The sequence below is a fragment of the Mesoplodon bidens genome (genome assembly GCF_964165515.1).
Source record: "Mesoplodon bidens genome assembly, chromosome: 8".
NCBI lineage: Eukaryota > Metazoa > Chordata > Mammalia > Artiodactyla > Ziphiidae > Mesoplodon > Mesoplodon bidens.
Window position 1 is genome coordinate 67,413,500 of NC_138165.1, and position 16,607 is coordinate 67,430,106.

Below are 16,607 nucleotides of genomic sequence, written 5' to 3' on the forward strand. Positions count from 1 at the left end.
AGACACTAGTTAGATCCTTAAGAGTGTCAAAAATGAGCTGAGTTCTCCCAGGAGGATTTTGGAAGTTTCCTTTACCATGGCAAGCAATGAAATTGCAATTGTTAGCAACTGCTTTAGAGTATTTAGCAATGTGGAGGAGTTAATGCAGGATCTAAAATTCTCTGACATCATCTCAGGATTACCTTCCTGGATTATATATTCAAAAAGCACACAAAAGTTTTGAGAGTAAGAAAATGCATCTTATATGCATTCACACGAGAAAGAACTTTTTTTTTTAACTTCACCTAATTTACCATCCTACAGAGAACTAAACCTAATGATTAGTCTTCATTATTTTAACATCATCTCTGATCTCTTAGTGAACAGGATTTTAAGGTGATGTATGACATATTAATGTGAACCGTGTTTAATCAATACTGAGGTTTTTTTTTCTTTTAACCTTGAAAGAATTCAAGGAAAATTTGATATTAAATGTACTCATAAGGATAAAAATGAAATTCAGAGACAGCTGCTTTACAGCTTTTAATATTCATACCATATAGAGTTTCTTTAGTCATAACAGTGTGACAGTTTTTTAAAACAAGGGCTTGGGCAGCAGGTTGCAAAGCAGGAAACTGCCATTCATTAAAAAGTCACCCTAAACTTCTTCTAAACTAAATTATAAATATCTGTGGATTTCCTTTGGTAAATAGTTTTCAAACTTGGATATGCTGGATTTATTTTAGAAAAATGATTGTTGGCTTCAAACTTGTTTTAAAATTAGGCCTAAAAAGGTTAAATTTATAGAGTAAATGAATACCAAGTGGCCTCATGGTGTTTTGTCAATGGGGTTACTGATTTTTACTTAAAATTTGGGATTAAAAGAATTCATCTAATGGCATCTGCCATTAATGTTTATAATGTATTAAAAAATTTTTTATTTGGAGATTTAAAACCCCCAATTGCCTTTAAACTTGGCGTGGTAATATTTCAATACATTATGAATAATTTATGAATTATGAGTCTTTTCCTTGATCACGTTTAAATATTCCATTTGTATTTTGAATATAGCCAAACTTACTTACTTGCCTCTGGATCCTTAAGAAAGATAAAAGCAAAAATGTATATAATAGTTTTTTATAAAGAAATTCAAAATGGGCCTTAGGAAAAAAAAATCACTCTTACCTTTCCCCATATATAATTAGATTATCTGTTTCTTCTTGATCAATCTTTGATCTTTTTCATACTTTAAAGACGCTGCTCCTCTGTCTTCTAGTTTGCATGGTTTCAGATATGAAAACTGCTGCCATCCTAATCTTTGTTCCTCCGTACTTGTCTTTTTCTCTGGCTGCTTTTAAGATTTTCTCTTTGTTCTTAAATTTGAGCAATGATTATGATGTGTCATGGTGTTGTTTTCTTTTTGTTTCTCATATTTGGGGTTTAAGTTTGTTGACTCTCTGGGTTCTTATTTTTCGTCATTTGAAAAATTCTCAGCCTTTATTTCTTCAAATATTTTTATAACTCTCTCCTCTCCTTCAGGGACTATTCAACCACTTGAGGTTTTTCCATAATTCAGTGATCCTCTGTCTCTCCCTCCCTCCCTCCTTCCTTCCTTCCTTCCTTCCTCCTTTCCTCCTTCCCTTCCTTTCTCCCTCCCTCCCTCCCTCTGTTTCTTCCTTCCTGCCTGCCAGCTAGACTCTTTCCTGTGTTGTATTATAATTGCTATGTCTGTGTCTTCAATTTCACTACTCTTTTCTTCTGCAATGTCTTACCTGCCATTAATCTCATATAGTATATTTTTTATTTTATACATTGTGGTTTTCATTTCTAGAAGTTCTATTTGGGTGTTTTTTTGTATCTGTTTAATCTATCTCCTAGCTTCTAGAGCATATGGAACATATCTAAATGTCCTTGCCTACCACTACCATCATCCAGGTCATTTGTAGATCAGTCTTGATTAATTTTTCTACCCATTGTGGATTTTATTTTTCTGCTTCTTTGCATGTGATTTTATATATATATATATATATATATATATATATATATATATATATATATATATATGGCCATACACCCGCCCCCCCCACACACACACATTTTATTGCATACCAAGTATTGTGAATTTTACCATGTTGGGTGCTAATTAACCTTAAAATCATTTTGAGCATAGTTTGGGATATAGAGAAGTTACTCGGAAATAGTTTGTTTCTTTTGGGTCTTGTTTTAAAAGATTTGTCATGTGAGGCCAAAGCAGTATTTATTCTAGCCCTAATTTTTCCCTACTGATAAGGTGAGACTATTCTTAGTAATCTAACTGAAGTTCTGTGAATTCAAAATTTTCCTTCCTTGCTGTTGGTTCTTGTGTGAGCTACAGGCACTGTTCTCTCTAAATTTTGTGGGTGGCTCTTTTCTCAGTCTTGGGTCGTTATCATTACTCAGTTCAATTGTAAGAAGGACTTTTTGCAGGTATCTTTATTGCTTTTGGTAGAGTTCTTTCCTCTCCAGTGCTCTTGACTGCAAAATAGACATCTTCATTTCACCACATTCTCAGCAATATCTCCAAAGCTCAGGGAGATTGCTGGGGTTCAACTGAGTTCCACCTCCCTGGACCATAGTCTGGAAACCTTCTCCATGCATTAAGCCAGGGAAGTCATAGGGCTTACCTTATTTGTTTTTCATTTCTCATGGATCACTGTCCTTTGTTGCCTGATGTCTAATGTCTTAACAGTCATTATTTCATACCTCTTGTTTCATTTTTTAGGTGTTTCAGGTGGTAGAGAAATATAGCCTCTGTTACTCTGTCTTGGCCAGAAGCAAAAGTGTCTAAATAAATCTACATAGCTGAATTTAATATATGGAAAGGTGTCAACATAAATTTCTGAGGAAGGTTTGGATTATTTATTGAATGATAGTGGTTCTTTTTTTTTTAGTACCATTGGGAAATCAGTGTATGTTTTCATACCATATAGCACTGTTAATCTTAAAGAGTTTTATATTTTAAAAACAGGATTATAAAAAGTATAACACATGCAAATACACACAGAGACACACAATATTCAATAGTCAATCCCGGGGAATGTGAAGTTGAATGAGTGTTGTCATATAACTGATGGCCATGTAAATTGTTACAACCCCTTTATGTTTAGTTAAAAAAAAAATAGAAAACCTAAATAGTAATACTTTATACCTAGTGATTTTTACTCTGGGATGCTATTTTATGGGAAAAATGAATAAAAGAAAATTTTTATGTAAATTATTCCCTTTGTATATATTTAGCTAGAATTTAGAAATAATAGTTGTTTAGTGATAGGGCAATGATGCATCCATGTGTATATACTCACCAAAACAATCTTTATGAAAAGTTTATCCAAATGGAAAGATTTATATTATATTGTAAATGGAAGTAAAATCAGTTTATATAGAACTTATATTTCTTAGCTTATTAATGTGTTAAGTTGATAATGACATATATCTTATTATGTCAACTGTAGAATGCATTAAAACATGTATTTTTGTTGTTGTTTTAAAATTTATTTATTTATTTTATTTATTTTTGGCTGCCTTGGGTCTTCCTTTCTGCGAGCGTGCTTTCTCTAGTTGCGGAGAGCGGGGGCTACTCTTCGTTGTGGTACGTGGGCTTCTGATTGCGTTGGCTTCTCTTGTTGTGGGGCATGGGCTCTAGGCACGTGGACGTCCGTAGTTGGCTTGCAGGCTCTAGGGTGGAGGCTCAGTAGTTGTGGCACCTGGGCTTCATTGCTCCCTGGCATGTGGGAACTTCCTGGACCAGGGCTTGAACCCTTGTCCCCTGAATTGGCAGGCGGATTCTTAACCACTGCACCACCAGGGAAGCCCAAAACTTGTATTGTTATACATTAAATAAGTGTAAGTATATTGAATGCCAACTTAGTGTCATGAACTGTACTATATACATGAGCATAGAGAAGGGAAGTAAGATCTGTTTTATAAAGAAGTGTAGAGTGCCATAGGATCAAATAAATAGGCTAAAGAATGGTGTTTGGAAAGTGAAATTATTGTTGTTTAGTTATATTAAAAGAATGGCTTATCTGATATTCATTGACATTTATATCTATATGTTTTGTGAGCAGGCAACAATCCTTCTGGTGTTTTAGAGTCATAGAGTTGTACTGTTATTTTATATTCTTATATAGTATTAAATGCCTTTATATTTTATGGTCTGTTATTGTTGAAAATGTCTACCTAAAAGTGATGAGATTTGGGTAGTGAAGAGGCATACTGAATTTGATCTGCTGATTAATCGACATCATGGTATTGGTCTCTTTATTCTTCTAGAGAAGTTGAATCTTACATTTATACATTATATTCCTTTTCTGCTAGTTTTTGATCTTCACTTATTCCTTGAGGATATGACCAATTAATAATCACATCTGTTAGGTTCTAGGTGAAGAGTAACTCTTGGGAGAATACAGAATATATTTTGTCCTTATTGTATTTCTTTGCATCTTGCAGAGTGCCTGGAACTGGAGATCAATAAATAATTTCTGAGTGAATGAATAAATTAATTGTAGAAAATGAAGCCATTTTAATTGTTACATATATATATATATATATATATATATATATATAATAGTAATATCTTCATACCATAGAAAATAAACCATGTTATATTGTTAATATACATAGAATAATTATCTTGGCATTCTAATTCTTAAAATGTATTCTCTACCTATCTTGTATTAATAGCATATATCATGAGAAGATGAGTAAAGTATGGGGTGAATAACAGATTGATATTATTGTGTCATTATCTAAGTCTACTAAACAGTGCCTAGTAATATTTTATAATTCAATTAACTATTTTAATTTTTCTTGGGAGTAGAAGTGCAAGGACAGAGATAGCAGTAATTTCACTACAATAACAACTTTATGATAAAGATTAATTTCTCTGCTGTGCTTCAATTGCTATGTAGATTTATGGAGAGTGTTATGGACTGAATGTTTGTGTCCCCTGCAAATTCATGTGTTGAAGCCCTCTCCCCCAGAGTGCAGGTATTTGGAGATAGAGCCTTTAGGAGCTAATTAGGTTTAGATGAGGTCACGAAGGTGTGGCCCCAGTGATGGGATTAGTGTCCTCATGAGAACAAGAAGAGACAAGAGTGCCCTCTCTCTTTCTGTGGCCCGTGCCACAGCTATTTGGCTGTGAATGTGCACTATTCTTCAAGACTAGGAATGAATGATCCTGAAGGTGACTCGGAGATCATCAAGGCTCCTTCCTTGGCTTCAGGGGTGGGGAGTGGGAGGTATGCAATTGCCTTGGTTTCAACAGATAGGCAGCAGCTGTCTGGAGCATCATGGGACACAGGGCTGCCAAGCATAACCTGATTGGGGGGGTGGCATGACCCCCATTTATATCAGAAGACTTCTGTTTATCCACCACTGCTGTTAATGATAACCCAAAACATTACCACACTTCTTGCCAACAAGCTCAGGGAAAAGTTAACCTTCTTTATTCTTAAATTTGAAGGTAAATATACTTAGTGAAAGATGTATAATAGGAAAAAAGACAAACAAGTTAAGGAACTTTGGAGGAATTTCATTTGATATATTGTTCTTATCTGCTGTGCCACTCATAATATTGAGTATTACATTTATTCTTACCCATTGTCCTTCAGAATATTTTGAAATATTGTTTTTAAACATCTAGAAAATTTAAAAAGACTTTGTGATTAAAATAATTTACATAAAAGAGGTTGGTCAACATTCCTTTATTTATGCTTTACTATTTTCTTAATTTTGTAGGATATAAAGTGTGATTGAACTGAACATCTATTTGGTTGATCCTCATCATGAACCGTGCTTTTAGCAGGAAGAAAGGTAAGTGTGTCCACTAAAGACCTGGGAGTCACTTCAATATTAATGTTCAAGTGAAGCAGAGATGTTAAGAAATCACTTTTTCCGATTATCAAACCATGTGACTCTAGAATGAAGTTAGAGTTGCAAAAAATAAAGTGATCTGACTTAGGAAGTTGGTCCTAACTTCACTTTTCATAGCCATAGTACTAAATTCCCTGAGCTTACATGGGCTATAGTGTTTTAAATTCACTCGTGTGTGTGTGTGTGTGTGTGTGCATGTGTGTGTGTGTGCGTGCACTTCACTTTTTATTGAATAATGAATAAGGATTCATGATAGGTGAATTGATAGCAAGAGGCCAAATAACTTTGCTATTAATTTTAAAGTAGGAATTTAAAATAAGTATAAATATATTGTACTGATAATATAAATATTATCAGTACAGAATTTTTTTAAGGGGCAGGAAAACATGGTATTTGGCAAAATATTTCTTGATACACTCATAGGAAAGATAGAAAAATTTGATAGTTTTATATAGTTCAGTAAAGTTAAAATAACGTATCCTTGCCCTTCTAGAAGGAGTTCTCTAGTGGTGGGCACAGGGCTCTCTCCTGCTTAACATGCTGTCAATGACCTGGGAGAGAATACTTAAATGATGCCACTCAAGTTCTTAGGTGATTGAAAGTAGGAAGAGATAACTGATGTGGTAGGATTACAGGCATATGGGGGGGGCGGGGAAATGACTAGTTAGGTCATATTCCACACTGTAAACTTAATACGATATTGTAAATTGCCAAACATGGGTCCAGAACCTCTAACACTTCTATACTTATTTGTATATTGTTATTATTTGGAAGATGCACCTTAATTGCTGTGTGGGTAAAACATGGCTGAAGAATAAAGTCATCAGTGTGGTTATCAAAGGTTCCAGTTCATTTTCTAATGGATGAATAATGAACAGTCTTGAACCAGGAAATAGATTAGATTGTTCTGTTCTACTCCATGCCCTCAGGCACGGTGTGTTCTTGCTTTTAAGGATGAATTGACACACTGTAACGTGCCTTGTTGAGAAAGGCTGAGATGACTTCAGGACTTTCAACCATGCAACAGGAAGCATGGCTGAGAACCCTTGGTGTGGTCTTGCAATTTTTGAAGACCTATGAATGTTTGAATGCTGTCATTTGGTCATGGAACTAACTTTAATAAAGGACAAATGGGTGTAAATTATAAGGTCATTGATTAAATGTAGGAAAAAAATTCCAACAAGGTTGTGCCAAAGTATAATGGAATTATTCAAAGTATTACCTCTATTTTTTACTGAAATGAGAGGCGTTCAAACATTTGGATGTGGTACAGAGGATTAATGTGTTCAGTAGGGATTTAGTTAATGTGAAGAACTTTCAGGCACTTTTCAACCCTGGGAAACTACGAATTTATTATTTTACTTATTTTTTCAGTATAAGAGGAAGGCAAAATGACATTTATTGTGGTCTGTAGCTTGCTTCTGATTTAAAACATATACCAAAAATAAAAGCATGCTTCTTTTTATTCCCTTTACTAGTAAAAAATCTAGAAATAATTCTCTGATATATAGAAGTATTTTTAATAAGACAATAAAAACCTTACATCACAACTCATCACTTTAAACACACTATCTTGTTTTTTTAAAGACACTTCAATATCTTCGCTTCTTTTTATTTGCTTAGAATTCCCTTTCCCATGGTTTTAAAATTGAAACTTCACATTTCTAATTTACTCTTTATTTGAAGAGGATTTGGAGTGGTTTTTCACTGAGAAATCCCAAGTGTTGGATAGTAAGATGAGTAACTGGTGATCGTATATTTGTCTCACTTGAAGACAGTGGGAGTACAACCATGAAAATGAGAGTGATCTAGAGAATCAAGGAGCAGAAACTTATTTCCTGCTTTGCTGCCTTCTCTTTAAATTTCTTTTGACTTCTCTTATTTTTCAAGTCTAATGATTACATATCAGAAAATTATTGATCAGTATTTCACTCCAGTTCAGTTAGAACCTGATACCGGGAAGTTCTACCTTAAGTTCACCAGTCACTTCACACTCTCTCATTTATTACAGTTGTTAAAAGAAAACTTCTTGGAGCCTGTGCTCCTAGTTTCAACCAGTAGCACTATCTGCTGAATTTTAATTTGACATATAAAACTGGAATTTTATCAGAGAATTCATGTACTTGACCATCAGAAACTGTAATTATAGCCCTAGAGAATATATAATTCAAGTCATCTTTCCAATAACTAGCATCAACATACACTGTACTGTACTCTAAACAAAACAAGATCATCTTTTATCATTAAAAACTTATCTCTTATTTCATAGATATCCAATTTACTTGGTTATTACATGCAACTTTACTGAATCAGAAACCCAAGGAAAAGAGATTATCTTAAACCTAAACATAATTGTTTTTTTTTCTCTTTTTATTAAATCTCCCAACTAGTAATTTGGTATTCTTTGATTGAATTGTCCAGGCACTTCACTGATTTTCTTTGCAAATGCCTTAATAGTTATTAGAGTTGCTCATAGGGTCTGAAAAAAACTGAATGTACTAGAATTGCATCATTTTGGACTATTTTGAAAAGCCCTGTAAAAATTATCTAACCCCAGATTCATATAAATTTTATGAATGTTTTATAGCTTCTTTCTTTCCCTATGTTAGCTTTCTTTTTGAATTTTTAAAATCTTATATTCTATTTATTATGTCAAAAATTAATCGTTTAGTTAAAAAAGCATAAATGTGATTATTCAACTAATTACACTTTATGTTCTTTAACTCATCAGTTGATATAGTGATGAGTAGAAATAATCATAGTGCAAAGCACTTAAATTTCAATAGTATTTAAATAGTTTCCTTTTCATGAACATTTTATTCAAATGCATCCATTCATCCATCAATATTTAGTTTTAAATTAATATGTTCAAAGTAGGTTTTTTCACTATTTTAAGCTCTGGTGATACAAGAATAATGAAGTTTACTGCATCTTTCTAGATGAATTCTTAATCTAAATACATTTGAATACCTAGATTTATTGACCCAGTAGTCAGAGTGGTTTGACAGCTGTCAAATATTTTTGAAATGTTGGCCTTTCCTTTTATGTGAATGTTCACTATTAAGTCAGTGATTATAGTTTAATATCAAGAAAGGGAACACATTCTAGAGTGTCTATGTTCCTGTTTCTTCACCAATTCTGTGTATCCAGTATCTTTTGTGGGTCCATATAGTGACTAAAGACCATCATCTGTACCCTTTCTTCAAGGTCAGCCACATCTATATGAGTTAACATATAGTTTTGTCCTGTCTGTTTTTTCTTTTGCCAAAGTATAAATTAGAATGACATTAAGGACTCATTTTGGAAATCCTTCAGGTTTAATAAGTGTATTACCTATACTAGAGGTATGTAATGGACAACCATTAAATCATCAGTACTTGGTGTGTGGGTGTAGATTTTTTGTCATTGTAGTAACTGCAGCTTATCCGCTGGTAATTTAGTATTGTGATTATTTTAGTCTTTCACCAGTAACAGCTAGATATACCTAACCTCTTTCTAGGTTACTGCAATATGAGACTATAACAAAGGCAGTGTCATGAGTTTTCAAATAATAGTGGTTTAGAGGAGAAAGCAGTTATCCCTCTGCTTCAGGATTGGAATGAACCATCGGATTCAAACTTTAGTTAGACTTTGCATCCTCCTGAGCTATGCTGTGTGTCTTGGAAAAGGAGACATGAGAAGAATTGAGTTAAGGGGTAAAAAAAAGGAACTAGATATCTTTTTAGGTTTTCTGGAGGCAGGTCTTTGGTGTTTTTATTATCTTGGCATACAGTATTGTGATAAATTTATTTTAATATACAAGAGCAAGACTATATTCCACATCTAAGTACAAATTATTCTTGAATTAATCATATCACTATCCAGTAGCAATCATAAAGAGAAAACTATAGTTAAAATGAAAATCCATACAAGAAATAAGAGATACATTATTGTCAATGTCAGTATGTCAATACTGCTTTTTGAAGCCTAGGATGTATTGCTTCTCAAAATATTTCACCCAAGTACGACTGTCACATATCCACTTCAGTAATCAGAAATAGCCCTAAAATTCATCATGGGCACAGGATTTTATTGATTCCTCATGTTTTGTCTTAGAAATTCTTGTGAATATTGCATTGTACCCCATAAACATATTTAATATATAGTGCATTATCCTTTGAATGGTTTAAAATAATTAAAATTCCAGGAATATATGCCATTTTCTCTATGTCTTCACATTCCCCCAGTTTGAGAACATATTAATTATACCGAACTAGTTTCTGTTAACATCATTTTTAAATGTTCTGAATTGAATGTTGAAAATGCTTTCTTAGTAACCTGATATTTTATTTTAGTGTGTACTTATTTGATATTTTTCATGGTAAAATATATGTCTGATTTTATTCTATTTATAATATTGATTCTAAATTTTTAAATTCCCATTAGGAGTAAAATATTCACAAAACTCCACTTAAGACATAACATATTTGAAGATTGAGAAGTTTTACTACAGACAAATGCAGTTTGTAAAAAATCAGCAAATTTGATTTAAAATCAGCAAGTTTGATTTGTGTAAACATTAGCATGTTTTGCTTTTTTCCTGCTTATATGTTCCACAAAATATTTTTGGAAGATATGTGGAATATATAAATCAAATTCAAAAATTGAATGAAAATTTTATTTTCTATTTCTATCAATAATACACAATACAAATTACTTTCGATATCTTCTATTTTTTTAACATCTTTACTGGAGTATAATTGCTTTACAATCTTCTTTTAGTTACTTTTATTTCTATTATTCTATTACACTAATTTATATAGTGTAATAATTCAAATTACTACATTTAAGATTATTTATATCCAAAACTACTGATAGTGGACCCTCAATCAATGTTTCTCTAAATTGAGGCTAAAAAATTATCCTAATATTATATTAATTTTTAAATGAATTTAGTAGATTGATTCATTTCAGCTTTATATAAATGCAGTTGTTAGTTTAATGTTAGAATTTCCCGTTACTAAATAGTTAATTCTTGATACTAAGGAATAGTAACAGTCATGAGAAAAGAGCAGATTACTATTTATTGAACAGGGAATTAAGAAAAATAACCTGTTATTCATGAGAGTATCACATGAAATAAGAAAAATAACACATAATTATTCACATAATTGATATAATTACTCATAGCCCTACTGATGTTCTTTTAATATTCTTTAAAAATTCAAAATTGTTTTATTATTAGAAAGCTTTTAAAAGGAAAAGACTTTTATATTAAGGAAAGAATCCTATAATTACTTTGTGGTTACATTGTTCATATATCTGACATTTTAGCAAAACTATCTCCAAATTAGAAGTGCTCCCATCCATATCAGACTCCTTTCAAATGCATGAATATGACACCCTTAGAACCTGTGATTTAATTTAACACTGTGTATTCTTCATTGCAGACAAAACGTGGATGCATACGCCAGAGGCTTTATCAAAACATTACATTCCCTATAATGCAAAGGTAATATAGTTCATATGATATTATTGAATCTTATTTTGCTATACTATTATTGCTAATTTATTATTTTTTTTATTTAACATCTTTATTGGAGTATAATTGCTTTAGAATGTTGTGATAGTTTCTGCTGTATAACAAAGTGAACCACCTATATGTATACATATATCACCATATCCCCTCCCTCTTGCATCTCCCTCCTACCCTCCCTATCCCATCCCTCTAGGTGGTCACAAAGCACTGAGCTGATCTCCCTCTGCATTGCAGCTGCTTCCCACTAGCTATCTATTTTACATTTGGTAGTGTATATATGTCAATCCTACTCTCTCAATTCATCCCATCTTACCCATCCCCTTCCCCATGTCCACAAGTCGATTCTCTATGTCTGCATCTTTTCCTGTCCTGCCCCTAGGTTCCTGAGAACGTTTTTTTTTTTTTCACATTCCATGTATATGTGTTAGCATACAGTGTTTGTTTTTCTCTTTTTGACTTACTTCATTCTGTATGACAGACTCTAAGTCCATCCACCTCACTACAAATAACTCAATTTCATTTCATTTTATGGTGGAGTAATATTCCATGGTATATATGTGCCACATCTTCTTTATCTATTCATCTGTTGATGTACACTTAGGTTGGTTCCAGGTCCTGGCTATTGTAAATACTGCTGCAATAAAAACTGTGGTACATGACCCTTTTTGAATTATGGTTTTCTTAGGTATATGCCCATTAGGGGGATTGCTGGGTCATATGGTAGTTTTATTTTTACTTTCTCAAGGAACCTCCATACTGTTCTCCATGGTGGCTGTATCAATGTACAGTCAAACCAACAGTGCAAGAGGGTTTTCTTATCTCCACACCGTCTCCAGCATTTATAGTTTGTAGCGTTTTTTTTTTTTTTTTGCGTTACATGGGCCTCTCACTGTTGTGGCCTCTCCCGTTGCGGAGCACAGGCTCCGGACGCACAGGCTCAACAGCCATGGCTCACGGGCCCAGCCGCTCCGCGGCACGTGGGATCTTCCCAGACCGGGGCACGAACCCGTGTCCCCTGCATCGGCAGGCGGACTCTCAACCACTGCGCCACCAGGGAAGCCCTGTAGCGTTTTTTTTTTTGTTTTTTTTTTTTTTTGCGGTACGCGGGCCTCTCACTGTGCGGCCTCTCCCTTTGCGGAGCACAGGCTCTGGACGCGCAGGCTCAGCGGCCATGGCTCACAGGCCCAGCCGCTCTGCAGCATGTGGGATCTTCTGGACCGGGGCACGAACCCATGTCCCCTGCATCAGCAGGGGGAATCTCAACCATTGCACCACCAGGGAAGCCTTGTTTGTAGCTTTTTTGACGGATGCGTGTGAGGTGTGAGGTGGTACCTCGTAGTTTTGATTTGCATTTCTCTATTGATTAGTGACGTTGAGCATTCTTTCATGTGTTTGTTGACAATCTGTATATCTTTGGAGAAATGTCTATTTAGGTCTTTTGCCCATTTTTGGATTGGGTCGTTTGTTTTTTGATATTGAGCTGCATGAGCTGCTTGTATATTTCAGAGATTAATCCTTTATCAGTTGCTTCGTTTACAAATATTTTCTCCCATTCTGAGGGCTTTCTTTTTGTCTTGTTTATGGTTTCCTTTGCTGTGCAAAAGCTTTTAAGTTTCATTAGGTCCCATTTATTTCTTTTGTTTTTATTTCCGTTTCTCTGGGAGATGGGTCAAAAAGGATCTTACTGTGATTTATGTCATAGAGTGTTCTTCCTATGTTTTCCTCTAAGAGTTTTATAGTGTCTGGCCTTACATTTAGGTCTTTAATCCATTTTGAGTTTATTTTTGTGCATGGTGTTAGGAGGTATGCTAATTTCATTCCCCTACATGTAGCTGTCCAGTTTTCCCAGCACCACTTATTGAAGAGGCTGTCTTTTCTCCATTATATATTCTTGCCCCCTTTATCAAAGATAATGTGACCATATGTGCATGGGTTTGTCTCTGGGCTTTCTATCCTGTTCTATTGATCTATATTTCAGTTTTTGTGCCAGTACCATACTGTCTTGATTACTATAGCTTTGTAGTATAGTCTGAAGTCAGGGAGCCTGATTCCTCCAGCTCCGTCTTTCTTTCTCAAGATTGCTTTGGCTATTCTGGGCCTTTTGTGGTTTCATACAGACTGTGAAATTTTTTGTTGTCATTCTGTGAAAAATGCCATTGGTAGTTTGATAGGGATCGCATTGAATCTGTAGATTGCTTTGGGTAGTATAGTCATTTTCACAATGTTGATTCTTCCAATCCAAGAACATGGTATATCTCTCCATCTGTTTGTATTATCTTTAATTTCTTTCATCAGTGTCTTATAGTTTTCTGAGTACAGGTCTTTTACCTCCTTAGGTAGGTTTATTCCTAGATACTTTATTATTTTTGTAGCAGTGGTAAATGGGAGTGTTTTCTTAATTTCTCTTTCAGATTTTTCATCATTAGTGTATAGGAATGCAAGAGATTTCTGTGAATTAATTTTGTATCCTGCTACTTTACCAAATTCATTGATCAGCTCTAATAGTTTTCTGGTAGCAGCTTTAGGATTCTCTATGTATAGTATCATGTCATCTGCAAACAGTGACAGTTTTACTTCTTCTTTTCAGATTTTTAAATTTCTTTTTCTTCTCTGATTGCTGTGTCTAAAACTTCCAAAACTATGTTGAATAATAGTGGTGAGAGTGGGCGATCTTGTCTTGTTCCTGACCTTAGAGGAAATGGTTTCAGTTTTTCAGTATTGAGAACAATGTTGTCTGTGGTTTTGTCATATATGGCCTTTATTATATTTAGGTAAGTTCCCTCTATGCCTACTTTCCAGAGAGTTTTTATCATAAATGGGTGTTGAATTTTGTTGAAAGCTTTTTCTGAATCTATTGAGATTATCATATGGTTTTTATCCTTCAGTTTGTTAATATGGTGTATCACATGAATTAATTTCCGTATATTGAAGAATTCTTGCATTCCTGGGATAAACCTCACTTGAACATGGTGTATGATCCTTTTAATGTGCTGTTAGATTTTGTTTGCTAGTATTTTGTTGAGGACTTCTGCATCTATGTTCATCAGTGATACTGGCCTGTAGTATATATATATATATTTTTGTAACATCTTTGTCTGGTTTTGGCATCAGGATGATGGTTTCCTCGTAGAATGAGTTTGAGAGTATTCCTCCCTCTGCTATATTTTTGGAAGAATTTGAGAAGGATAGGTGTTAGCTCTTCTCTAAATGTTTGATAGAATTTGCCTGTGCAGCCATCTGGTCCCGGGCTTTTTTTGTTGGAAGATTTTTAATCACAGTCTCAGTTTCAGTGCTTGTGATTGGTCTGTTTATATTTTCTGTTTGTTCCTGGTTCAGTCTCAGAAGGTTGGGCTTTTCTAAGAATTTGTCCATTTCTTCCAGGTTTTCTATTTTATTGTCATATAGTTGCTTGTAGTAATCTCTCATGGTCCTTTATATTTCTTCAGTGTCCGTTGTTACTTCTCCTTTTCCGTTTCTAATTCTGTTGTTTTGAATATTCTCCCCTTTTTTCTAGATGAGTCTGGCTAATGGTTTATCAATTTTGTTTATCTTCTCAAAGAACCAGCTTTTAGTTTTATTGATCTTTGCTATTATTTCCTTCATTTCTTTTTCATTTATTTCTGATCTGATCTTTATGATTCCTTTCCTTCTGCTAACTTTGGGGGTTTTTTATTCTTCTTTCTCTAATTGCTTTAGGTGTAAGGTTAGGTTGTTTATTTGAGATGTTTCTTATTTCTTGAGGTAGAATTGTATTGCTATAAACTTCCCTCTTAGAACTGGGTTTGCTGCATCCCATAGGTTTGGGGTCACGATGTTTTCATTGTCATTTGTCTCTAGGTATTTTTTCATTTCCTCTTTGATTTCTTCAGTGATCTCTTGCTTGTTTAGTAGAGTATTGTTTGTCCTCCATGTGTCTGTATTTTTTACAATTTTTTTTCCTGTAATTGATATCTAGTCTCAAAGCATTGTGGTCGGAGAAGATACTTGATATGATTTCAATTTTCTTAAATTTACCAAGGCTTGGTTTGTGACCCATGATATGATCTATGCTGGAGAATGTTCCGTGAGCACTTGAGAAGTGTATTCTGTTGTTTGTGGATGGAATGTCCTATAAATATTAATTAAGTCCATCTTGTTTAATGTGTCATTTAAAGTTTGTTTCGTTATTTATTTTCATTTTGGTTGATCGGTCCATTGATGAAAGCAGGGTGTTAAAAGTCCCCTACTATTAATGTGTTACTGTTGATTTCCCCTTTTATGGCTATTAGATTTTGCCTTATGTATTGAGGTGCTTCTATGTTGGGTCCATAAATATTGACAATTGTTATATCTTCTTGTATTGATCCATTGATGATTATGTAGTGTCTGTCTTTGTCTCTTGTAATAGTCTTTATTTTAATGTCAATTTGTCTGATATGAGAATTGCTACTTCAGCTTTCTTTTGATTTCCATTGGCATGGAATATCTTTTTCCATCCCCTTTTGGTCTGTATGTGTCCCTAGGTCTGAAGTGGGCCTCTTGTAGACAGCATATATACGGGTGTTGTTTTTGTATCCATTCAGCCAGTCTATGTCTTTTGGTTGGAGCATTTTATCCATTTACATTTAAGGTAATTATTGATATGTATGTTCCTATTACCATTTTCTTAATTGTTTTGGGTTTGTTATTGTAGGTCTTTTCCTTCTCTTGTGTTTCCTGCCTAGAGAAGTTCCTTTAGCATTTGTTGTAAAGCTGGTTTGGTGGTGCTGAATTCTCTTAGCTTTTGCTCTCTGTAAAGGTTTTAATTTCTCCATTGAATCTGTATGAGATCCTTGATGGGTAGAGTAATCTTGGTTGTAGGTTTTTGCCTTTCATCACTTTAAATATGCCCTGCCACTCTCTTCTCGCTTACAGAGTTACTGCTGAAAGATCAGCTCTTAACTTTATGGGGATTCCCTTGTATGTTATTTGTTTCTTTTCCCTTGCTGCTTTTAATTTTTTTCTTAGTATTTAAATGTTGATAGTTTGATTAGTATGTGTCTTGGCATGCTTCTCCCTGGATTTATCCTGTATGAGACTCTCTGCACTTTCTGGACTTGGTTGATTATTTCCTTTCCCATTTTAGGGAAGTTTTCAACTGTAATCTCTTCAAATATTTTCTCAGTCCCTTGCTTTTTCTGTTCTTCTTCTGAGACCCCTATAATTCGAATGTTGGTAC

At 34.1% G+C, this 16,607-nt stretch overlaps 1 protein-coding gene across 7 annotated transcripts in view; it reads left to right on the forward strand.

Moving 5' to 3' along the window:
- Positions 1-16,607, forward strand: part of GULP1 (GULP PTB domain containing engulfment adaptor 1) — a 264,230-nt gene that overhangs the window by 151,127 nt on the left and 96,496 nt on the right. For all 7 annotated transcript variants that reach the window (XM_081242869.1, XM_081242868.1, XM_081242872.1 and 4 more), the window contains 2 exons: positions 5,758-5,832; positions 11,322-11,383. In XM_081242869.1, coding sequence (XP_081098995.1) covers positions 5,805-5,832; positions 11,322-11,383 — 90 coding nt within the window. In that variant the 5' untranslated portion in view covers positions 5,758-5,804. The remainder of the gene's footprint in view (positions 1-5,757; positions 5,833-11,321; positions 11,384-16,607) is intronic.